This window comes from Phodopus roborovskii, unplaced genomic scaffold (genome assembly GCF_943737965.1).
Source record: "Phodopus roborovskii unplaced genomic scaffold, PHOROB, whole genome shotgun sequence".
Classification (NCBI taxonomy): Eukaryota; Metazoa; Chordata; class Mammalia; order Rodentia; family Cricetidae; genus Phodopus; species Phodopus roborovskii.
Window position 1 is genome coordinate 360,571 of NW_026125946.1, and position 26,823 is coordinate 387,393.

Genomic DNA, 26,823 nt, shown 5'->3' on the forward strand with positions numbered 1-26,823 from the left:
ATGGTCTCTGAGGAGGTAGCATGGCAAATCTTTACTTTTTACTTTGGACTTGTGTTAGTGCTGGTGGCAGCATGCTTTATATTGTGTTTTTAAAATACATAATGGGCTGCAGGGCAGTGGTGTTGCACGCCTTTAATCCCAGCACTCTGGAGACAGAAGCAGGCGGATCTCTGTGAGTTTGAGACCAGCCTGGTCCACAAGAGCTAGTTCCAAGACAGCCTCTAAAACCACAGAGAAACCCTGTGTGGAAAAACCAAAAAAAAAAAAGAAAAAGAAATACATATGGGCTGTATTTTTCAATCCATAGACTCATTAGCTACTCTTTGGAATTCGGAGAGTGAGCTATGAAAATGTAGAAATGGAATCACATTACTTAAACAAAAACCTCCTTTTCCTTAGTAAAACTAGGATATTACTTGTCTGTTTTTCCTTGAGAATGATACATTTGTTACAGGTTTAACAAGATGACACTATTATCAACTAAACCTTGTTTGTAGGACATTCTGTCACAACCTCTAATTATGCATCCAAGAATTACAATTAACTCTCATATAACCTTAAAGTTCCATCCTGAAGCAAAGGTAGATTGATGCTTCTTTTGTTTGAAGTAAATTCAAGACTAAATTATACACCAGTCAATCTTGGAGTTGCTCTTTTAATTTACTCATTAGTGAAAATGTAGTTTCCAAAGCAAATAACTTTCATTTGGAAATTAGAATAAGTATAGCACAATTTTGTGCTTTTTATTTCAATGAAATATTATTTTGGCTTTTCTTAAATCTTTGTTCGTAGAAACTATATGAAAAATGTCTCCATATTTTATGCAGAACCATCCTTTTAACTTTTTTGGGAATGTTTAAGGTACTATATCTCATGCTTTTTCTCTGTTGAAACCAAAGAATGTGGTCCCCTCCTGTGTCTACCAGCTCCCTGTATACCCTAATTCTTCTCTCTGTCTTGAATTTTAACTTCTTGGTGAATATGAGGATAAATCATGTTTGCCCTCAGTGCTTGGTGTTCTCTATTAATGCTTTGAAGCCCACTAGTGAATAAAGTAAAAAAAAAATTGTTCAAGTTTTTTTCCAGCCTTTCACATCACTTTTCATTGTAATTATGTATTTACTTCACTGGTTGAAAATATGTATACGTAGTTGTATTGAAGACTGTCACATTTAAATGAATTCTACTAGTCAGAGGACATTTAACGTGTGTGTGTGTGTGTGTGTGTGTGTGTGTGTGTGTGTGTGTGTAGGATGCCTTTAATCAGACAACCCAAATGGTTATATGATGATACCTAACAGTGTCTAGATACACTGAACTCAATACTTTCACTTGAATGAAGATCATAAAAAACTTAAAATTTCTTTCAAAAGATGTTTTGTGGGCTAGAGAGATGGCATAGGGTTAGATAGCTAGATGTTAGATGGCTCAGGTTGGATAGCTCAAAACCATCTGTAACTCTAGCTCTTTAGGGAGTCTTACACCCTCTCTGGCCTCCTTGGATACATGCAATGCACATAACCTTACCCATAACACAGTCTTACAATCTTTAGCAATATTTTTTTCAAAATTTTATAATTCCAGATTGATCCTTTACAAATGTGGTGTGACTTCTGTGTTCACTTGTCCATTGTTTACTAAATGATTTTAGGATTCTATCCTCTGGGAAGCTCAGTACTGTTAAAGTATTCACGACAAAGATCACTACGCTCATACTTACAGTTGATCAAATTCAGTTTATTAGGCCTTAGGGAATAAGAACACACACTAGAGGATCTCTCAGGAAGAGGGTGCTAGAAATGGCTTGAGCTTTTTCATAGGTTTTAGGTTTATAAAATATTAGCCAAAAATACATAAAGTTTTAACCAGAAAAGATCTGCAACATAGGTTAGCTGCTCCCTATGGTTTAGTTTCTGTAAGGGCTCCTGGCTTGTACTTCTTTGGTCTTTTCTAAAATAGATACTAGGGCTGGAGAGATGGAGAGATGGACTTCCTTTCTAGCTATATTCTGCCTGGCCATTGACAAATACAGCTTTATTCATCAACCAATAAAAGCAACACATATTTACATCATACAGAAGGACTTGCTACATCATATCCCCTTTTCTAATTAAAATGAAAGTTTTTAACGTTAACATAGTAAAATCGTATATAACAAAATAATTATCAAACAAATTAATTGACACTATTTAGTCTATTTGCATTTGACAAAATTAAAGAAAATATTCTATCATCTATTGTCTTTGTGAGTCTATACATTTGTGGGTTAACGCTTCAGATACAGGTTTTTACAAATACATAATCAGATCATAGATGAATGACTGCAAACATTATTTTTCTGTTTGTCTTTTCAGCCACTCTATGATGCTGCTTACCTCACAATGTACAATATTTGTTTCACATCCCTGCCCATCCTGGCCTACAGTCTAATAGAACAGCACATCAATATTGATGCTCTGACCTCAGACCCTCGATTGTACATGTAAGTTGAAAACATAGTTCAGACAATTTCCCACTTTATAATACAAGTCTGTCTGGAACTTCACTGTGTAGTTAGTTCATGCTTGAATTTGTGAAATCCTCTTGTGTCTGTTCTGGTATTGCCGGTATAAGTCACCATACTGAGTTTTAAGTAGTGGGTTTCATTTAATCTACAAATAGGAAGGACACAGAATTGATCACTTGGTTCATTAAGTGGTTCTGTTATGATTTTTCAGCTAAAACAGATCTTTCACCAGGAGAAAGGTATACTTTCCTAGATATCAGTTCTGTACTTAAATGTGTATACTTGTGCTGCATGTGTCAGCCATAAATTATTTTAAAGTCTTTCATAAAGATGAAAAATAAAGGCTATGACATAGGTAAAACCAAGCCTAAAGTACAACTTACCTTCCTAACATTGTGAGCAATAGGCACCTGCTTTGTTCAACCTTGATCTTAGCTTGTTCCTGGACAACAGATTATTGTTCTCTGACAACTTCTTTATAAACATGAAGTCCTGAACTGTGTACATGGACCTCTACAGTGTCCTACTGAATTTTAGCAGTGATATTATACATTATACCTTTAGAACTTAATCATTCACATTTTGAAAAATACTGATGTGAAGCATTTGGTTATTTTCATAATCTTAATAAAAATTGGAAAACTGAACTAATCCTTTTGTTAAGAGAGTGGGTACCTGACTTCTTGAGCTTCAAACAACAAAAAGAAAAGGTTCTAACACCTGCTGCATGTAATATAGAGGTACTCAGCTTTTCTCTAGATCCTTATTCTTGTCTTAATGCTTTCCTTCATGTTGGGTAACCCATTTTGAGTTTCTAACAGTTCCTTAAGTGTGGCTAAAAAGTCTGACTGGGAATTCAGTATACCGTGATATTGGGACCATTGTTTTCCCATAGATTTTTACATGGACAGGAATCACTTTCTGCTTTTGCCTCCTTTGCTCCAGTCTAAGTCAAAGTGACTAGAAAAGCCACATTGGCTAGCAGTTGGTAGGCATTCACTCTAAGGATCTTCAGAGAGGTTCTTTTCCTGTTTCTGAGAAGTAGCCACATCTTCATCTTTTGTTTACAGTCTCCCCATAACTTCAGATTTGCTCCTAAAAGTCCTATAGGATAAAAAGTTGTGTGACTTATCATGTTTCATTCTCTGTACCAAGTAAGTAAAGAACCATTGCATTTATGCTATAACTGTGATAATATAGCCCAATGACGTTCTCTAGTGTTATCATTAGGTGTGCTGTTAGTAGTGATTAGACACACCTGGATACATGGTACAGGAAATTTCAAATGGATGCAAAAAAGATACCTATACAAACCCATCTTCTTTGTGCAGATCTTCTTTATTAGATGGAGTAACCTTATTTCATTTCACATTCTGACATTGAGATGATTGTGCCATTTATCAGGACATCATTGTGTAGCCTCTATCGTGTGATTTGATTTGATGGAAAACTAAGACCTACTTAAAATAGGTTACATTTCCATTAAGAAATTGAAAGACATATATAAACAGATATAGATAGAAAGCTTTGTCTCATTGTTGAGAATATATGGAGTTTTTGTTGTTTGTTTGTTTGTTTGTTTAAGACAGGGTTTCACTGTGTATCTCTTGCTGTCCTAAAACACATTATGTAGACCACACAGGCCTCAGAGATCTGCCTGCTTTTGCTAGGATTAAAGTTATAAGACCCAACTAAGAGAACATATGTTTGAAATTAATTCAGTGCAGGATTGTATATATTAGCTCTGTCTCTTACTGAGTGAATTTCTGTACATTAGAGTGACTTGAAGAAGAGGGAGAAGCCAAGAGAGAATGCAAAAACTAGCAGTCATTACTCTCACTTGCAAATAATAAATCTCAAAAAGGTATAACATGTTTCCCAAACTCCGCACTTAATTAACCAAGGAATCCTTCAAAGCTAGTAATGTACAATTACTATTATAATTAAAATTAATGATTAAAATACCCTGATGTTCATATTATACATTATGCCAGTAAAATCAGAATGTGGATATAAGTCAGCCATAAGCATATATTAACATAATATTTTCAATTATATAATATAGTATTGTATTTTAATACATGTTTACAATGTGTAATGATAAAACTCAGAGCAATTATCATTTTTGTCTTCTCAGATACCATCATTTCTCTGTGACGACAACCTTCAAACTCTTATGCTTATCTTGAAGTGTCTTAACTATTGTAAACTGTAGTTACCTTACTGTGCTAAATCACATTAGAACTACCTCTCATTCTTTTTTTAAACTTCTTTATTGAACCTTTGGGGGTTTCATATCAAGAACCCCAATTCTGTTTACCTCCCAGTCCCCCATGTACCCCTTAACCCTGTTGCATCTCCCCACAAAAGAAAACAAAACAAAGTAAGCAAGCAAGTGCAAACAAAAGCAAGAACAAAAAAAAAAGAAAGAAAGAAAGAAAGAAAAGGAAAAAGCCATTAAACCAAAACAGAACAAGAAAACCACACCCAAAACAGTAAAATCTCTGCTACTCCTTCTCTCCTGCCTCTCCATCACCTATTCATCCATCCTGATGCCATTTGGAGGCTTCAGTGTGTCATATAGCATCCCTGTGTCCCCTAAGCTTGATTGACAACTGTCCATTGCAGTGAGTCATTGGTCTGTTTCAAGGCCAATGTTTTTTGGTACTGGATCCTCACCAAAGCTCTTCTGGGGTATCCTGTGTCTTGGAGACCTTTCAGGTATCATCTAGGTCCTGATGGAGTACATGCTAGGGTGTTACCTCTCATTCTTTAACAGTATTTCAGTAACCACCCTTCACCTTCTCATTATCCTCCCTACCTTCCTTGTCTCTAGTAGCTTCCATGCAATTCAGTTCTATGTGGTCAGCTCTTTACCTTCTATAAATGAGTGGGAAAATACAGTATTTGTCTTTTATCCATTACTAGCTTTGAAAGATTCCAGGTTAATTAAGTGTGGAGTTTGGGAACCATTATGTTATACCTTTCTGAGATTTATTTGCAGATGAGAATAACAATACCTAGGTTTTGCACTCTCTGCCCCACATCTGTTTGTGTTTACTAACTATAATTATATAGACATGTATAAAGTTACAGGTAGGCAGGTGGATGTATGGACAAAGGGATGGATGATCAATCTTAACTCATTTTATAAATAACTGTTAAATTGTATATAATTATTATTGATAATATTCTGTTATGTTGTTTGACCAAAATTTTAGAAATATATTACAGTTTACTTCAATGTCTTGGTTAGGTAGTGATTACATGAAGATGTAACTTTGGTTATTTAGTCCCTTTATCAAAAAAAAAAAAAAAAAAGCTTTCTGTTCATCAGGGCAGCCCCTTCATTGTAGCAAGGACAGATTAATGGTGTTTCCTTGTATCTTTAACTTAACAGCATACAGAGATTCATTGATATTTTTTCTTCCATTTCTTCGTAGGAAAATTACTGGCAATGCTATGTTACAGTTGGGGCCCTTCTTATACTGGACATTTCTGGCTGCCTTTGAAGGGACAGTATTCTTCTTTGGAACTTACTTCCTTTTTCAGGCTACATCCTTAGAAGACAATGGAAAGGTAAGAAGAGCATATATTTTTCCCATAGGCATTACATTTGTCACACAGGTTTATGGTAATCATTTTTCAAATTATTTTTCTTAATGCTAGGTCTTTGACATAAGGAAGTACTGGAGTAATAAATCATGTGTGTGTGTGTGTGTGTGTGTGTGTGTGTGTGTGTGTGTGTGTGTGTGTGTTTAGGAAGACAGGAAACCCTCTAGAATCTTATTTTGTCTGTTGATTTTTAGAACTGAAGAGAGTTCATGGGACTTTAGACTTTGTACCTGTGTGTTGTGATAGGAAAAAAGCTTTAGCCCATGTTAGTGCCCAGCATGGCCCGCTGCATTTCTAATGCATAGTTAGTAGCCTTCCATGTTTGGAGTTGAAGGGGATAGCTACTGTGTCTTGTAATGTTAGACGAGTATATAAAGAGGGAAGTCTTTATTTTCAAAGTGGGAGTTTAGGGTTCTTTTAAAAATGCTGTGTTGGTTCTGCTAGTGCCTTCTGAAAAAGTGATGATGTCAGTGAGCAGCTGCACTGGGATGATTTTGGCCTACCCATATTCTAGGAGAGAAATATTGATATGGGAGAAGGGAAGAGGCCATCCTGCAGCCATACACTGGGAAACTGAAACTTCTGCCTTGCATGTTGCTTCCATTATGTTCTCCTTTGCTGTGCTTGGTACTCTTCTTTTATGGCCATTTTAGTTACCATAAATATGAAGCAAAAAGCTGTTTCAAAAATAATTTACTGCACATAATGTGTCTGAAATCTGCACAACTAAAATCTCTTACAAAAGTGTAAACTCAATTAATTTGAATGATACTTTGGAAATTATAGTCCTAATTTGGACTAACAAGTTAGTTTGGTATGGATCCTATCTAATTATTAATCATAATGTAACTATTAGAATAATATATATTGACCTTAGAATACATACACCTAGCACTTGCCACAGAAGGTCCTGCTAAATCTTGGATATCCTTGGGAAAGTCACATTAACTTTCCAAGTCAACTTTTGTCTCCTAGTAAGTATAGATGCAATTTTATGGTTTCTCAGATCCTTCATTTATGAGTAGTTCTATAACTTTTACTTTGTAATTTTTGACACAAAAATTGTACATAACTGGCTAGTGCTTAAAAAAATGCTTCAGCGTGGTGGTGGTTACCCACACCTTTAATCCCAGCACTCAGGAGGTACAGGCAGGAGGATGTCTGAGTTCTAGGCCAGCCCCATCTACAAAGTGAGTTCCGGGGCAGCCAAGGATTGTTACAAAGAAAACTTCTGTGGAAAAACAAAACAAATTTTGCTTCAAATTTGCTTTATGTTGACATTCATGGGCTTAGCAAACATTCCAGGTGGTATATAAGAACCATTGGCCCAGCCCTTTTCAGATTCATTATGCATTTTGAGTTCATGAAGTCTAAATTAAGATTTTATTGTATATGTTATAATCCTTTTTAAGTGTTTGCTAAAATTACATAAGCGTAAGCATTTTTATCAGCAGCTAAACCCATGTATGATTTGGTTGAATCCTTTTTCCTTCTAGTAACCTTATTTTGTTTTTATTTTTTTAAAGTTTTACATCTCATTTTCTGTTTCAATGTTATGCATTCAGATCTTGACAGCGTTTGGTAAGCATATGTGCCATTCATTGCCATTGTTTGGATTTATAAGTGGTACTGCTTCTCTTTGGTGTGCACATGCTAACAGATTTAATAATAATTAGACTCACTTTTTAAAATGTGAGTCCACTTGTTTTTATATCAGAACTTCCTTTATATTCTAGGACAAAAACATATCAAACTCATTACTGACATGAGTCATACGGATGACTTATTTTGATGAGTGGTGCTTCTAGTGGAATAGTATTTTTCCCTCTTCCTGTTTGATGCTGCATGGTAATGAAACCAGCGAACCACAGGTGTGGTGTATCTATATCCATGAAAGTCTAGCTTTATGATTTAATCTTATTGCCCAGCTATTTTCCTAAATAATTCATAAAAAGATCTTTGGCAGTTACATGCAGGATTGAACCTGATTTTCTTTTTCTTCAGCAAGCTTCTGTATTTATGACATGTGTAATCGTTAAATGTTTTTCAGATATATGGAAACTGGACGTTTGGAACCATTGTTTTTACAGTCTTAGTGTTCACTGTAACTCTAAAGGTTAGATGTATATTTTTCAAATATATCTTTGTGCTACTATATGTTATCCAAGCCATTGTCTGACTACTTACTAAAACGTATATGATACTAAGTGTTTTAACATTGTATACTGTTTATCATTTTTTCTAGTATATGTTCTATGCTATTTTGTTTTGGTATTAAGAAATTCAGACACCATTGTTAGTATTCAGGCATCTGTACTGGCCTGTCTTGGGATTCTGACAGTATAAACCCTCAGCTGCAGCCACTAAGAGCACCGCCTGAGCACATTCACTATGTTCCCTTTTAAAAGGGCCTACCTACCTCCTATCTCTCTCTTCCTCTCTTCCTCCCTCCCTCCTCCTCTCCTTCTCTGCCTCTCTCCCTCCTCCTCTCTCCCCCATCTCTTTCCCCCTCCCCCTCCTCTAACTCTGTCTTTTCCCCCAACCTCTCTCTGCCTCTCTCTTCTCTGCTGCTGCTCCTGTACTCAGAAGCCTGTCTCCCCTCTCCCCACCCCCCTTTCCCATTCACTTTCCGCCAATTAAAAAAAATAAAAGTAAAACCCACCACCCAAGCTCTGTCACATCTTTGTCTCACACACCACTTTTTAAAATTACAGCCATACTTATAGAAATCTTCTCCTTCTTAATCACTGGACTGTTTTGAAAATTTTTTCATTCACTATATTCTGATCAGGATTTTACTGTTCTCTAATTCCTCTCAGATCCTCTCTGCCCACTTCACTTCATGCCCTTTCTTTACAAGACATGTATGCAAAAGAGCTTGGTGGTAATGTAATTTTATAAAATCTATTAGTTACTGAAATTTATCTAAATGTTAGTTAATGAAGTATATAAAGATATGTGACAGGATAGGTATAATTGTCTATGTCTATGGTTCCTGTATTTGGGAGACTGTATTTGGAATTCTCAACCCATGATTCATTGCTCCATGGTGTATGGTGCATACAGGTAGTTGCCTCGACATATAGTGACTCTTTTACCTTTTCATGCTTTTATAACTCCATGTATACTCTTTTTAGCTACTCTTCTACTCCTGATTTTTGGCATACCTGCCTCAGCTAGCTAGATCTCCTTTGCCATTACATCCCTAGTCACTACTACCTGAAGATTTGGGACTTTAGCCTCCCAGTTATTACCATTGCCTCATTTGCTACCTGTCACTCAATGCTGAGACATCTCTAGCCTTCTACCTACAAATTGCTTAACTACAATTCCATGTCTGTACTATAGAATTTAGAGTCATCAGGGCAGCTTTCAGCATTCTTACTTTAGTACTTTGAAAAGTCTAGCTTCTGCTCTTCTTAGTTACATCCCCTTCTAAAGTAATGGTCAGGGCTAAATCCTCCCATAGCTGTTGTAATCTATATAAATTATCAGATATCAGTATTACCAATTTTATTGTGTGACTGTCAAAAAAATGCTTATATTGTATTTTTTCAGCTCGCCTTGGATACTCGATTCTGGACATGGATAAATCACTTTGTGATTTGGGGTTCTCTAGCCTTTTATGTTTTTTTCTCATTCTTCTGGGGAGGAATTATTTGGTAAGCAGCTGTACATATGTGATCAATATTAATATATGTATATTTAATAATAATGGGCTAGACATTACTTAAACCTTGAAATGTTGCTACTTGTAGGTAAAATGTCACTTATAAGCATGTTATTAGTCTATTCATTCAATATTTGTATAGGCTCCGTGAAAATATTTAAATTTATAGATATATTATCAGCTCTCTGTGAAATAAAACAGTAGCCTGACTACGAATATGATTTCCAATAGAAATGGTCATCCTATGAAATCTCAACCTGATAACATTGGCTAAAATATATATTATTGTTCATTTAGACCAGTGGTTCTCAGTCTGTGGGTCACAACCCCTTTAAGGGGTCACATGTCAGATACTTACAGTTCATAACACTGGCAAAATTACAGTTAAAGGGTCACAGCATTAGGAAGGTTGAGAACCTGATTTAGACCTTATTATCACTTAAATGATAGCATTTTCCTTCAGTATTTGTAGGAGAGGCAGGATCACCAGAAGTTCATGGTCATCCTGAGCTACAATAGTAAGTTTTATCTCATCCTGGGATAAAAGAAACCCTGTATAATCCTTCACACGCCCAGGGGAAGAGAGTTCTTCTTTTGCAAAGCTATTTAAAATTTAAAAAAAAAAAAAAGAAAAGAAAAACTTTTAAAAACATGATCAGAAAATAAAGAACATGGTCAGGTGTGGTGGATACACTGTTAATATTAGTCAGAATTGGGGAGATAGAGACTTGTAAACTGATCTTTGTAGTAAGTTCCAGACCAATAAGTGCTACATAATGAGAACTTGTCTCACACATAGACACACACTGAATCAATTATAAATAGTGACCCCAACTAACAATCTGAGCAAGAGTAGAAAGGCTACCATAAATGCCCTTCCCTGATAATGAGATTGATGACTAACTTATCCACCATCATGGAGCCCTCATCTAGTAGCTGATGGAAACAGAAGCAGACACCCACAGCAAAACACTGAGCCAAACTCATGGAATCCAGTTGCAGAGAGGGAGGAGTGATAAGAAAATGGGGACAAGACCAGGCTACAGAAACCCACAGAGACAGCTGACCTGAACAAGGTGGAGCTAATGGACCCCCAGACTGATAGCTGGAAAACCAGCATTGGACCGACTCATACCCCCTAAACATGGGTCTCAGTTAGAAGGCCTGGGCAGTCTAAGGGACCTCTGACAGCAAAACCGGGATGTATCCCTGGTGCACAAAAGGGAGCACATGCCCCATGTAGGGATACTCCCTTAGCCTAGAGGCAGGAGGGAGGGCCTAGTCCCTACTCCAAATGACTTGACAGATTTAGATGATCCTTCCTGGAAGGCATCACCCTCCCTGTGGAGTGGGAGGGGGATGGGATGGGAAGGTGGTCAGGGGGCATGGGAGGGAGACAGGGAGGGAGAAGAGAGAAGGAACTGAAATTGATATGTAAAATAAGAAAAAAACAAAAATTTGGATACCCATGGAGGAAAAAATGTAATTATAGCACATATTTGGCACCTCTATAGTTAATGATTAAGAACAGCAAAACTAAAAAAAAAAAAAGTTTTCTTAAGAATTACACAGCTAAACCAAAATTTATTAACTAAATGAAATATGTAGTTGTCTACCCAGAATACTATATTCTTTGACTCTGTAATCAACATCTGAGAATTAGACAAATTTCCACATGATAGAATGCTTCTAGAACCTAAACAATTTTGAACCCTTCATACAGACTTTTCCTCATTAGCTCTTTTAAATGAAAAAACTTTGTCACATTTACTTACATTCATTAAGTGATACCTACTGAAAAATGTACAATGGGCTTCCCTTATTTATAGTTTCACTTGAGAGGTTTATTTGTTCTCAATGAACCATACACTAAGAAAAAATAAGAAAAACTCTAGAAATAAGCAATTCATAAGTTTTAAGTGCAGTTTTCAGTAGTGTGATAAAATTGCATACCACCCAGATCTGTCCTGTCAAACACATGATTCATCCCTTTGTCCCATGTACTCAAAGCCATATATACCACCTCCCCATTACTTGTGTAATAACTATCTCTTTTTCAGGTTAGCTATCATGAAATCACAGTGTTTGTATTCAACTGACCCTTATTTTGGGTCAACAGAGTACAAGAGTAATGATGCTGGTGACTTTCCTATGCTTATTTCATTGTTGTCTTTTTGTGCATGTTCTATAAATTAAACTTATTATGGGTATTACTGGAAACTGTTGGGGGAGAGTACTAATCATAGCTTCAGGTACCCACCAGGACTCATGCACATATGTCACATAGATATAGGAAGACTAAATCTTTGTTTTATTTTGTTTCTTGAAATTCTGTGATTAACCAGAATGGTTCAGGTTAAGCTACACATGAGCTTAAAAAAAGTAGTCTGCTGCTGGGCGGTGTTGACACATGTCTTTAATCCCAGCACTTAGTATGTAGAGGCAGGCGGATTTCTGTGGGTTTGAGGCCATCCTGGTCTACAGAGCTAGTTCCAGGACAGGCTCCAAAGCCATACAGAGAAAAAAAACAAAACAAAAAAGTAGTCTGTCATCTGTCTCCTGGGCACAAATTGTTATTCAATATATATGTTTGCAGACAAGAAGAGTAGATTCCTCTCATTTATGAGTGACTGTAAACTGTATAGTTCTTTTTTTATATATTTTAATAGACATTTTAAGGGGGTAATTTGGGTAATTCATTTAAAAAGACAGATTTCTGAATGTAGAGCAAACATCCTTTGTACTAAGACAGGTGAAGAAATAAAATGCTTAATATGATGGAAATTAACCTCATTTCTCTTAAATATCTTTAAGCTCTGGCATTTTCCAGTGCATATAATTATTCACCATTTGGTAGCTTTATAGTTGATGGCATGATTGTTTCCAAGTCAGATGAATTTTATTTATTTCTCCTTGATTCACATCCCTTTATGAACATTTGGTAAATGAAACATGTTAATGCTTTGGGGATATTCTAGAGAAAATGATTTTCATCAATCTGTGTGAGGAAGATTCCTTTTAAATACAAAAGACAGGAACTGATTGGTTTTTCTATTCTGTGTTTTCTTTCCATTCCAGGCCTTTTCTAAAACAACAGAGAATGTATTTTGTGTTTGCTCAAATGCTGTCTTCTGTGTCTACATGGTTGGCCATAATTCTCCTAATATTTATCAGCCTTTTCCCTGAGATTCTCCTAATAGTAGTAAAGAATGTACGAAGAAGAAGTGCCAGGGTAAGAACTAAATTTGTGTTCTAACCTAATATTTGGAAGAGGTTGCACTGTCTGCCATGAACTAAAAACCTTATTTAGAGAATTGCATTAGTTACAGCATGTTAAACCCCTCCTTGCAGGTTCATCACTTAATTTCCTCTTCTGCATAAAAAGTATAGTAAAAACTTCGTTATCCAATGCAGGTGGTAAGTAGATTCCTTAATAGTGTTCTATGTGATCGTTAGCAGTCCATATGGAGTATCTCATATGCTCCATATGGAATTTTTAAAGGGAAAGAAGGACTATTTTGTATTTATCTCAGAATTTTCACATCAGGAATTTCCACACCAACATTTTAGCTTTGACCTTAGAAATTTCCCTGTGGATTTTTTTCAGTTGATAATCCTAATTTGCCTCTTTCAAACCTGTCCTCTTCCTTTGATTATAGTGCTGCTTAATCTCTATGTTGCTTCTAGCCCTGTGTCCTAGCAGTATATTTCAACCAAAGATAATTCATTCATTAGATGTGGTTTTAATATCCTTACTCTTCAGTACACTCTTGTGAAAATTCATGATGGTTTATAAGTGTGTTTTTATATTTAACTATTAAATTATATTTCTGTGGAGAGGAGTTCTTTCCCTTTGTCACATTACCTGATATCTTTTGAACATTTCTTTAAAAGCTTTTAAAGTGAAAGGGTTAGAATTGTCCAAAAAAAAAAAAAAAACCCACTGGCAATTTTTTTTTTTTACCAGCAGATTAATTAATTATATCATATTCTTGCCAACACTTGCTCACTTTGTTAAATGAAGTCCTGAAGTCCTATTTATTTTGTGTCGTTATTAGCTAGCTCTTCTAACACCTCTAAGGCACTATTTTCAGGAAATACTCTAGTCATGACCACCTGATGTATTTAATCAAATTTATCAAACAATTGAGCCACAAAGCTGGTATATCATAGGAGTCTTCCTGCATATTGAATTACAAAACCCAGTTGGATGACATTACATAAACATGAAGATGTGAAATTATTATAGTAAAAAAAGTCAACAAAGTTTTAAAGTGGTTTAGGAATACAGCTTTTGTGGTAAAGCTTTGAAAATATTCATGCGACCCCAGGTCTAACCCTCAGTTACTGGAGGGAAAGTAGTATATAGCTAGGTGACAAGAATTGCTCTGAACTTCTTATTTTTATGTGGCCTAGGGGATACAATGATCACAATTTTGGTATAGATGAGCTGTATTTGTTTACTCTTTTAACCCTTCCAGTGGCCTTTGATTAGCTCCATCCAGCCTGGTTTTTAGTTTTAGGATGGAAAGTAGTGTGATGAAACAGTTTTCTCCTAAACTAGTTCAAGAGGTGATTTTCATATAGCTAAATAGAAATGTTCAAGTATGACAAAAGGAAAGTAAAGAAAAAACAGAAGAAAATGGTTCAGGGACTGGAAATATAGCTCAGTTGGTAGAGTTCTTTCCTAGTATTCACAAAACCCTGGGTCCCATCCTCAACATTACCTAAAATGGATATAGTGGCCCATGCCTATAATGTCTGACAAGAGAATCACAGTTCAAGGCCATCCTTGGCTATATCCTGAGACCCTATGAAAGGGACAAAAGGAAGAAAAGAAAGGTCCTTTTTCAATACAGAATTTACAAAGGAAGTTTCTCTTTGCATTATTATTCCATTTGTTTTCCTATCTGAAAAGTATATGTTGGGCTGCTTCTAATGTTTCTCTTTGAGATAATGAAGCTCATGTTGCAAAATGGCTCACACTCAAGCTTCATGCTCTTAAGGATAAAAAAAAAATCTCAGAATTCACAATCTTCAAATGTATTATCCCAATATTACTTAGGCTTTCTGCAAAAATGAGACACCAGCTGCAATGTTCAGTGATGTTTTCATAGGCAATTAAGTGGAGGGGTGTTGCTAGCAAGTTACAGATTCATAGAATCAGAGCATTTTTATTCCATGTAGACAGGGGAGTCCAAATATCAGCTGAAAGCATAGAATGTTGCCAGTGGGTCAGCATGAAATTTGTCATGGTTTATATCCATGACAGAAGGAATCTAATGTCTGTGATATAGCTTGGCATGAAAATGTTGTAGAATAAGCAGGAAAATTTCCATAATCATTTTCATTCATTCTGTCATTCATTCATTTATTCCTACCTTTTGGAACCAGTAAACATTTGTTGAGCCACCTCCTGATGAACATCTCTCTATATATCCAGTGTCTGAAAGTCTAAATTGTTTTTTCAGACTCTATAGGATTTTGTCAGAACAACTGTGGGCACTAAACTGCACTGTGTGTGTGTGTGTGTGTGTGTGTGTGTGTGTGTGTGTGTGTGTGTGTAAGAGGGAGAGGGAGAGAGAGACTTTATGTAAGAGAGAGTGAGCAACTGTGTGTGTGAATGGGGAAGGTGGGAGAAATATACACAAAGGTACTACATATGAATGCATACAGGCCAACAGATTCATGGCAACCATAGGTCACACCAGATTCCATTGGGTCATTGATAAACTAACAGAGGTCAACTTTGAAATGAAGGAGAATAAGTATCATATTTTCCCTAAAATACATTAATCATTATGTTTAATGACCAGTAGTGTGACATCATGAGTAATTTCCTATTTTGTTCAGTATGCCTTGTTAAACGAGAGTAGACTTACTTTAAAGCAAAGCATAAGCTTACTACTGGGTCGTGCTTGGAGCCTAGCAGATTCTGTAATGGGATGACATTGAATGTGTGTACCTATCTAGAATAGAAGGTTCCCCTAACTGCAGTAAGTGTATTACACATTCTCTATTTACTCCACAATTGTCTGTAGTAGATACCCTGTCAGTGCTATCTACAAGGGGGTCTTAGCAGCTGTTCTTAAAAGGAGACTTAAAAGTAGGTAGTGAACATGCCACTATGATGTTTCAAAAAGAAGCTAATATATATTAAATAATTATAAAAACATCTTTATTTTGTGTTCCTTTTTATTCAATTTATAGTGTCTGAGGATTCATGATGCATTTATTAGCTATTATAGGTGATGATAATTCATGGGTGAATCAAACATGGCCCCAGCTTATTGGAGCTTTCCTTCTAGTTACATTATAAAGTATATTCATTCTGAACCCTTTAGTAAGCAGATATACAATGTAATAATGCGATCAGTTATATAGCTTTTGACAACATAACAAGATTAGAGTCATTTACTCCTGAAATCTCCAGTAAAAAGGCTAATAATGGTAGCCCCCATTGCTGCTGAGAACTGTTATGATGTTTGCATTATAAATAATGCTCACGGGGATGGAAAGATGGTTCAGCAGTTAAGATCATGCGTTCTTACAGAGGACCAGGTTCACATAGTAGCTCAGAACCATCTGTAACTACAGTTCTAGGGGATCTCATGCCTTCTTCTGATCTATACAGGTGCCATACATGTTCATGGTTTACAGGCTAATACTCTTACACAAAATAAATCTCAAAAAATATAAATAAAGAATACAGAATAGGAGGAATTGGAAGGGGTGATGAATGTGATCTAAAATCCTACACTCATATAAAATTACCAAAGAATAATGCAATTATAATTGGCTCAAGATAAAAATAGCCTTTTGGAATATTTGTTGGTTTCAAGAAAAAAATTAGAAAGAAAAGCATATTATTTGCCAAGCAATGGTAGTACACATCTTAATTCCAGCCCTCAGGAGGCAGAGGCAGGCAAATACCTGTGAGTTCAAGACCTCAAGGCCAACCTGGTCTACAGAGTAAGTTCCTGGACATCCAAAGCTACACAGAGAAACTCTGTCTTTAAAAAAAAGGGAGAGGGGTCTGGAGAGATGACTCAGTGGTTAAAAGCACTTGACTGCCCTCCCAGAGGTCCTGAGTTCAATTCCCAGCAACTACATGGTGGCTCACAACCATCTATAATGGGAGCTGGTGCCCTCTTCTACTGTGTGTGAAAACAAAGAATTCATATACATGAATGAATAATTTTTTAAAAAAAATAAAAGCATATTAATGAAAAAGCCTAAGTATATTTAAAAAAGCCTAAGTGTGATAAACTTCTAATTTGAATTTTTTTAAAAAGCTCTCTCAAGTCACTCAATTCAAGGGTTATACTTCAACCATTTACCTCTCAGCTTAATTTTCAGCAAGGAGGTTAATGTTTGTGCTAAAGCTCCATCTTCAAAGATTGTAAAGTTTACGCCACGCAATGGTGGTGTATACATTTTATCTCAGCACTCAGGAGACAGAGGCAGGCCGATCTCTGTGAGTTTGAAGCCAGTCTGGTTTACAAAAGGAATTCCAGGACAAGTTCCAAAGCTACACAGTGAAACGTCTCAAAAAAAGGAAGAGTAAAGCTTTTCTTTAGCTTATGAAATGGCAAAGCTGCTTAACCATACTGTTGGCAGTGTTTGATGGAACTACCATTGAACGTTGAACAGTGAAGAAACAAGGTAACACCTGAAAATGAGTTTAAAGTTTTAAGATTTGAGGTATCTCAGAAATCTCTACCTCATATAAACACAGTAGTCTTCGCGTGAATCATTGAAATACCCATGTACCCACTTGATAAGTAGTAAATACTACTTAACCTTGCATTACCAGCAAGAAGAGTTTTCAACTTTTCTTATGAAATGTTTTCTCATATAATCTGCCTCATTCTAAAAGGAGGCTTCACTGCCTGTTAGACATGAGAAGAGTCTTCTAATTAGTAGGAAATGGTCCGACAACATCCCAATGGCTAGTACAAGATGTCTACACAAAATATAAAGGAATATTCCAATGTACAGATATGAAGCTGTTCAAGAAGAGAACACAGGGAAAGAATGTCAGCTGTCTGACTAAAATTCACAGAGAATGCATTTTGGAAAATATAACATCATCTTAATTATAAATGGTAATAATGATGAGTCATGTTTTAATACGTACAAGTGTCATTTACAACCATGTATTCAGAGGGCAGTATTTCTGAAAAAATACACTAGTGAAAATTAAATTGTAGTAATATTGTAAGGAAAAATCCTAACATCATGGTTGTTAGCACAAGTCTTTATCCTTGGCCTCTTTGACATACTGCTCTATGTCTGTGTTTCAGAGCTCTATAAGTGACTGTAAAGGAATATGGACATTTTACACTGTTTTAGCCCATCATCACCTGTCCTCACCTACCACTACCAGTTGCTAGCTGTTTTTATTGTTTTGGATACTTTTTCATGTCATGCTTTCTACTGCTTTCTGTATGTTCATACTTCCTTTTTGTTCTTTATAAAGTTTCTAAACACCTAATATATTAGCTCCTAAAATTTTTGCCTCCTGTGCTACCTTTGTCTCTGATGGTTGAATACAATTTTTTTAATACAACAAAATGTGCTTATAGCTGCAGTCTCTAAATAGGTTTTTACATTAAACCTGGGAATGGGGACATAGTGTCATGTTAATCTTGTTGCGAGGTTTTTGCCCACAAAACAGAAGATGGAAATAAATTTTTCTTTTGGAATGTGAAATACTTCTCTAGTTCTACCAAGTTGTAATTCGCACCCTGCCACATGTCCTCAACTGCTGTATTTAAAGTAAAATATAAATGGGAAGAAGTATGGTTATATCAAAACACAAATAAATAGAAGTATTTGTATTTAAAGGTTTAGTTATTAAACTATTAGATATATATAACACTTGAGTTACTTTCTTTTCCTAAGCCTATTTTCTTTAATAAATAAATAAAAAAATAAGGGTAATCTTCTATCTTTTTGGGCGGATGTTTAGTTGCTTTTTGGTTTTTGAGACAAACTTAAGTTCATAGTAATGCTCCTCCCTCAGCCTCCTGAGTGCTTGGACTACAATGTGTACTACCACACCTGGCTAACATGGATAATCTTGATTAGTAGAGTTGTTAAGTTCATCCCCATCCATAGTTGACCGCCCATCTTCTGTCTTGCATGGACAACACCAAAGCCAACTCTGCAAGTTATGTAATGATTTCAGATATAAAAAGGAATCTCTTATATTTTCTAATTACATTTTTATAACTTTGAATTTGAGTTTAAAAATATATATTTTATGTAGGAACAATTTAGCCTACCTTTGTAAAGAGGTCTCTTATGTAGAAAAATTTTAAAACTGATCAAATTATGCTAGAAAAAAAAAGAAAATTAACTAATTCAGAGTTAAATGGTACAGTGGTTACACCACCAAATGTTCTCTCATTACATTAGTTTTGGTTAGATTTTTAACTTGTAGCAGCCCAAAGAATAGTTATCTTTTCATAATATGTCTGTACAATTGAATAGGAAAGACAGTTGCTTCAGGTACATTAGTGATTTGTGATAGAACTTGAACATAAGCTCTCTGACCAATGCATTTTAAACAAACTTAAGGTAGTTAATTAGTGATTAACGTTTTAACAAGAGGCATATTAGAATTATATAATTTAAAATAGTACATCCCCATTAGCAAACTAATTTTAAGTTGATGCACAGGAGAACAGCAGCTGGCACATATAATAGATTATTTCTAACTAACTCTACTCTTACTTTAGTAACGTCTTCAAAACTAACATGTCATTTCTACTTCCAGTTCTCAAGGTTTCTTTTTAAATGTTTTACATCTGAGAGAATATTTACTTTTTCTTTTCTTTCTTTCTTTTTTCTTCCTTTTTTATGGTTTCTGCATTTTTCTCTTTCCTACTGCAATTTTCCACCTTTTGTGCAATTGTGAACAAGGTAACGAAACGCCTCCCTTCCTCAGGAACATCTACTATCTTCATGCTTTCTCAAACTTCCAGCAATCACAGTTTCTCTTGGAGTGAATAAGGTGATTTCTTTTCTTAATGTACCAACTTGTTTGCATTCTCATTGCCTGACACCATTCCTGATTCTTCTTAAAAAGTTACTTCTCATGATTCATTTTTATATTTTCTATTGATACTTAAAATATTTTGTCATTTTCTTTTAATCATTTGTTCACCTTCTAAATTGTCTTACTGGAAAGGGAGTAATTTTCAAAAACTTCAAAGTATAACTTTGTAATATGGGGTATGCAATATAGTAGCCATGATGTTAGAACTAGCCTGTTCATCAGGACAAGAATATTTTGCACAAATTTTCCTTTTTGACACACTCAGAGCACCAGCACAACTCTCAGAGGTGTTCACCAAAAGGATGGTAAGGTTCACTAATCAAGCCATATTGACTCATCTTACCATATAACCTACCAGTGCCATCCCAGACACCCAAGTTTGCCACATACCACTAATGTTTATTTACTTCTGCCACAAAAACCAGTTTGAGTTGGAGGCTTTCTTGGACCTTTAAATGTATTTACTTGAATGTTATGCATTTGCTGTATACTGAAATAATTTGTGCTTTGGGGCCAGGAAAGTAGTCTGTAGGAAATGATTTTTTATTTCTCCTACATTTTTATCACCAGGTAGGTTAACCTATCTTCAAATGCTTTAAGTATCTTTGCCTCACTATTACAGAGAAATCTGAGCTGTAGAAGGGCATCTGACTCATTATCCACCAGACCTTCAGTCAGACCTCTTCTTTTACGAACATTCTCAGACGAATCTAATATATTGTAACAGGTACCTAGTGTTAAACAAGTGGGCTGCCTTTAAAGAAAAAGATTAACAGCATTATAAAGAAAAAAATGAAAATATCACTCTTTAAATTTTCTCTGCTGTTGGTGTGGTGAACTTTATACTATTCTTTGCAAAAATATAAAGATGCATTGCTTGGAATATGGGGAAATTTATACTTTAAATTTATACTTTAAATTTCCTGAAACTCACAATGAAATTTTGACATCTTAAGAACTGAATATTAATACTATATATATTTAATTTGTGGAGGGCAAATTGTCATGGTAGTGCCATCATATGAAAGTACTTCATGCTTATCTCTAGAAATGCTATAATTATGACTTATAAGCATGATTTGGAAAATTGGAATCAAATATTCCAAAATTGCATCTGTATAATACCAAGTCAGTTTAGCATTGCATGTTTTTCTGGGAACTATGTAAAAATAATCAAATGTGTTTGTACCTTCATGTGCTATGTCTGTGTGTTTGTAGGTATATACTTTTAATGTTCTTGTAAAGATCTAATCCCCAAATATATGTTAATGATCCAGTCCTCTAATTATAATACTTTTGATGTCAAGTTTTATTCAAGCTAAATGTTTCAACTCTCAGAGGTAAAATCTTTCCTAGCCATTCAGGGGGATGCATGATAATGACAAAATGTTTCCTAGTTCATGTTTCTAAAATAAATTTATTTTATAACATTGCTTTATTTACCTCAAAAATATTTTAGCAGAATTAATGTATTATGAGAGGGACCCTAGAACTCAGAATGACTCCTTTCATGTGCAGTCCTCTTTCCTACTGCAGAGGTCTCTGTCATGCCAGGTCCTTTATCCATTGAAGGGAATGTAGAGTAGTTCCTAAGTAATTCACTTATCAACTTCTCTACTTACAAGCAGGACTGGTTTTTTATATGCACATAAAATTATGATCATATGAATAAAATTGTGGAACAATTTACTTTGAATCTGATACTCCACCTTAGCCCATTTTAATAGACTGAATCTGTTGGTTCTTTCACTTCGTATCATTTCCCATATTGTGTATCTGCAGTGTTATTTTGGAAGCAGACTTCTTGTGCTGCAGTCAACATGTTACACATTTTTTTTTAATGACTCGCCTGCATGAGTTTTTTCTTAGTAGTGAGTTTACTTCTTAGTAGCCTTTAAAGTCTTTGAACATTTTGTCCCAGATTGCTTTGTTCTAAGTAAGCCAGATGCATTTCAACTATAGTATTTTTTGCATTTAATTTTGTATCCCCCTGGATTGCTTTCTTTAGCTTGGTCTGTGGTTGGGGGCTCTGCTGAGTAGCAGACACTGCTACTGCTTTTGGCCTCTCCAGGGCCTCAACTCCTGCAATATCTAGAACTTAGGAAGTTTAAAAAGAAGTATTTCATTTTTAATGTAGTTATTTTTTCCAGGAATTGATTTTTCTGTAGCATTATTTCTTCTCCAAGGAAAATATTTGGCAATTCAGCTACTGAGTTTATTCCTTGGTAGATAAGGGGACAACCTGATTTCTTTCACATATTCTCAGATTGAGTTGCAACCTTCTTTGGGTTAAAGTCACTATGACCTGAAGAGTAGGGAACATGAATAGAAAATTGAGGTTATTCTAATGAATTTATAGTTCAATATGATAAGAAAGGTGCCCCAATATAGAAAGTAAATAGTTCCCTCTTTAAGACCTTTCATTGCTGTATGTAGTTCAAATTTTTTGAGTTTTAAACAATCAAGATGGTTCATCTGGTAAAAGTGCTTGCTACCCAGCGTGACCACCTGAGTTCAATCCCACATGTTGGAAAGAGGCAACAACTCCTGAAGGCTGATCTTTGACCTCCACACATGCACTATGGCATGTGCATATACACATCTAAGTAAATACATTTTAAGATCTTTAAAGCTTGATTTTAGCATAAAGAATCAAAAGTATGCCCACTCTTCTTTATATGTAACTTCAACATTTATATTCAATGGTCAGATTGTCTATTATACCCCACCCTGATCACAGCAAGCAATGAAGTTTAGAGGAGAGAGAAGAATCTGCAGGTATATTAGGGAAATTATCTGGTTCTTCTTTTAAATAGATGATGAATAAGAAAAAGAAGTGTCATTTGAATAACAGTAAATCATCTACCAAAAAGAAAAATTAACTCTGATGTTAAAGGTGGTGGTTCTTTGAGTAAAGGAGTATTTTCACAGAAATTTTCCAAAACTGAATATCTCAGAATTCACAAATCCAGGGGCTAGTGCTGACTGTGCAAGCATAGAGACCTGAATTCAAGCCTCAGCGGCTGCATAAAAAGCCAGGTATGCTGGTGCACTTTTAATTGCAATGCTGGAAAAGAAGATTCCTTGGAAGACAAAGCAAGAGAATTCCTGAAGCTTACTGGCTAGTCAGCTTAGTACATTGGCAAGCACCAGGTCATGCTGAAATAAACTGTCTCAAAAAAACAAAGTGAGGGCCGAGTGTAATGCCGCACACATTTAATCTTAGCACTTGGGAGGCACAAGTAGGTGGATCTCTATGTGCTCAAGTCCAGTCGGGGCTGCATACATAATGAATTCCTTTCTCAAAATAATTGAAAAAAAGATGAATGGCACCTAAGCATGACACCAGAGGTTAACCTCTGTCCTATACATGCTTATGAACACATGTGCATGTATACTCACATATATACATGCCCAAAGATAATTCACACACCAAAAAAAAATATGCAATTTATTCCTTCAATTCCTGAGCATCTGCTACGTGCCAAGTATTTTACTATATTCTAGAGATAAAAAATCATGTTCCTGTATTCCAGCAACTCCCCGCTTAATAAGCAACCCCAGTGAGAAAACCTGCTATGAGAACCCTGGAGCAATCCAAAAGCAAAGAGCAAGCCTGAACTATTCAGCGGACAGATGAAGAAAAAAATAGTAACCTGGTTATTGTGTCACTCTTTTTTCCCCTCCTGCATGTGAATAAAACTTGGCATAACTCTCATAACAAAATTTACTACTTGATTTATTTTTTAATGTTAAATGGATGGTTATATATTGTTACCAAAATAAATTTTGTAACTCTTTATTTTAACCTTTTCAGAATCCGAATCTTGAACTGCCCATGTTGTTGTCCTACAAGCATATTGACAGTGGTTGCAGCTAAAGAAAGAAAGCATGAAGGAACAAAAGATATTAACTCAGGATACTCAATATGCAACAAAAAACCACTCTCATGTATAGGGTTCAGAATAAATGTCCATTAAAATACCAAATAACTCTCCTAACCATTTACAGTTATAGTAAGTAGCCATTATGGTCAAAGTTAAGACTTATATGAAAGTTTAAAGTAAGCATACTTAGAATTCTGGATTTAGATAGAAAAATGTAACTATGAAAAGGATGCTCTTTTAACCCATTGACTTTGTGAATGGATTTAAATATAGTAGTATAAAGTAGAAGTCATGCAATGGCAATGATCAGATTTTGCTAATACAGTGTTACTTTTTTGCCTGGCAAAAGACATAGGCTGTTTGTATCACATTTCTTGTTCCTGCTAAATGATTATCTTATTTTTTTCCACATATAAGAGCAATACTTGAAAATACAGAAAGAGTAAATGATATTACTGCATTAAACAAAAATAGTTCATCTTCTGTTCAATCATAGGCTAATTGTCTTGGTATAATATCCTTTCCCAAAAAACACATTGAGGACTTTGTGTGATACTGTTAATTATTGTTATTATTGTAGAAACAGGGTTGGAAAAGGTTATTTGGTGTATTGCCTTCTGAATTACACACCATGTATGTATTTAGGACTATTAAACTTGAAATTAAAACACTTCAGTCACTTGGGTAGTAGCCCCTCAAAACAGTTAAGCAATAAAAAGATATTTCCAGTGTCAATTTTGCTGGGTAGTGAGCTAATGTGGGTTAAATAGATAGAAAGAGCTAAGGTGGGTTAAATATATAGAAAGAGCTAAGGTGGGTTAAATATATAGAAATAAGCGCCATTCTTAGCATTGGCATTTTATAATTTTATGTGGCAAAGGAGAATAGCTTATTTTAAATTACTAACGGTTTTTATTTGAAAGAGGTTGTTTGTGCATATATATAGCACTTTTTTTTAAAAATATTATTACCAATTTGGTAGGAAAGATCCATTACAAAAACAGTTCAGGTTGTGAAGCCATGACTCTTTGGACATGAATGTTGTCTCCTGTAGCTAACTGGGACAGGGGAGTGGTCTATTTCTCAACTATGAGATAGATCTTGGTAAGATCCTCAAACTGCTGAACCAAAAAAAGGGTTTAACCCCTAACAAGTTCACTTAAAACATGAAGTAAGTGTGAAATGTCTTTATTTGATAGAAGGACCACATTTGAAAGCTAGGCTGAAATGATATTTAGAAAATATTTTTCTATCAGTTTCTAATATTTTTTGTCAGTCTGACATGCCTGTACTATTTGATGTTTATATTGTACCTTGATTTAGGAAAGTATTAGGTTCATTCTATTCCAGTATATTTATATAGTCCATATGGCACATTTGATTCTTCCATATATATTGTGTTGATGTTTAGATGTAATTTTTCTTAAATTCTAGAAAGGTCATAATTTCAGTTATCAGAAGCCATTCCCTAATGAATTTGTTCTTGTCTATCAGTATTATTTTTGAGTATTTTGTTAGGTGTCATTCACAGCTTAAGTGTGTTGTGTGCTCTTGTAGCCTGTATTTGAGGTGATCTGCTGAAAGCAAAGTCTTTCTTTTCTTTGCCTGTTCCAAAGAGCTAAAACATCTAACCCAGGAAAGCTTTGCTATTTTGTTATTGTTGTTGTCATTGTTGTTGCTGCTGTATTATTATTGTTTTACATCAGAACTATAAGGACTGTGAATAACTATAAGAGCCAAATAGAGAGACTTATTGAATGCAAAATGATTGGATAGTAGAAATAAAACTGAATATGTGTGACCCATTGCAGTGGAGAGAAAGCTAGATAAGCGAGTGACATGTATTAGGGTCATGTCTCAGTTACACATTACATTGTACACTGCAGCTCAAATCAGAGGAACCTGGGTTTGCTTTTTGAAAGATTTTTATTAGTGACTTAAAACAGGGCTAGCATGGGATTAGCAGATGAAGTAAATGGAAATGAGCCATCCAGTATTCCTAGCACTACAATCTAACCACTCTTAGAAGAGGGCAAGAAATCAGTAAAAAAATAAAAGTAGGATTGTATTACCATAATTTGAATGAATTCTGAACCATCAAAATGTCCATGTAATTTTACAAACTGTTGTCTATTGTTTGAGGATGTTGCCTATTAAACAGAAAATATTCATTCCATATCTAGTACATATACACCAGCAACAGTAGAAATGTAAGCCTAGATTTGCAAAAGTCATAATTTAGTGATGAAATTTTTTAATAACATGCAGTATATAAATGTGCAAATTTTATGCAGATGTTGATAAAATCATTTTTCAGCTTGTAAAATGGAACTGCAGTATTACATTTTTCACTTAAGCAATTTTTTACATCTACTTTGTTGCTTTCTAAAATGAACATGGATGCCATCTTTTATGAATGCAACTTGCCTTTTTCATTACAGAAATTTTCGTTTGATGTAATCAATAAACTTTGGTATGATACAATTCATATTTGAGCCTCTTTTTTTAAGTATCAATTTGATACCAAAATGTTATGGGTGCAATTTAGTGATAGAAAGTAAGTTTCTTATTTCCTGTTTGCATGTACAGTTCACAACAGATTGCTACAACATTTCTATGAATTCAGCTGATATTTTATAACAGTACCTAATCTGAGGTGGGTAAGAAAGTTGTGAAAATTTTTATTCTATAGTCGTATAAATAAAGGCCCAGCCAGGATGTACCTATATTCATAGGTGTGTATTAAGCATGCACAAGGTCTTGGGTTTGATCCCTAGTACACAAAAAAGTATAAAACACAACCAGCTCAATAAATGCATGTTAAGTGTTCATGATATGCTTTTACTGTTGCCCACACACTTGGGGGGGGAGGGGCGGGGATGTGATACACATGCTGTATGGTCTGTATTTTTGACCTATTGAAACTATTTGATTCTTAAGTGACCGGAGATGAAGTATTACTGTAGTTTGAAAGTTAGTCCAAAGATGTGCCTGTTCACATCTCCCCACCATGCCTCCCTATATTGCTCAGGCTACACTCAGACCTTAAGAATGACCCTTTTTGGAAAAGTACTTAGTG

At 35.2% G+C, this 26,823-nt stretch overlaps 1 protein-coding gene across 7 annotated transcripts in view; it reads left to right on the forward strand.

Annotated features, from left to right (window-relative positions):
- The window catches only part of Atp11c (ATPase phospholipid transporting 11C), a 166,449-nt gene extending 140,219 nt beyond the window's left edge, over nucleotides 1–26,230 (forward strand). The window contains exons 24-30 of one of the 7 annotated variants that reach the window (XM_051179127.1): nucleotides 2,355–2,482; nucleotides 5,950–6,085; nucleotides 8,172–8,237; nucleotides 9,680–9,783; nucleotides 12,870–13,023; nucleotides 13,143–13,208; nucleotides 23,675–26,230. In XM_051179127.1, the coding sequence (XP_051035084.1) occupies nucleotides 2,355–2,482; nucleotides 5,950–6,085; nucleotides 8,172–8,237; nucleotides 9,680–9,783; nucleotides 12,870–13,023; nucleotides 13,143–13,172 (618 nt within the window). In that variant the 3' untranslated portion in view covers nucleotides 13,173–13,208; nucleotides 23,675–26,230. Of the gene's footprint in view, nucleotides 1–2,354; nucleotides 2,483–5,949; nucleotides 6,086–8,171; nucleotides 8,238–9,679; nucleotides 9,784–12,869; nucleotides 13,024–13,142; nucleotides 13,209–19,721; nucleotides 19,813–20,479; nucleotides 20,585–23,674 lie in introns of those variants that run through there. The other 6 variants (XM_051179123.1, XM_051179122.1, XM_051179128.1 and 3 more) reach the window with 6 other exon arrangements.
- Nucleotides 26,231–26,823: the final 593 nt, after the last annotated feature.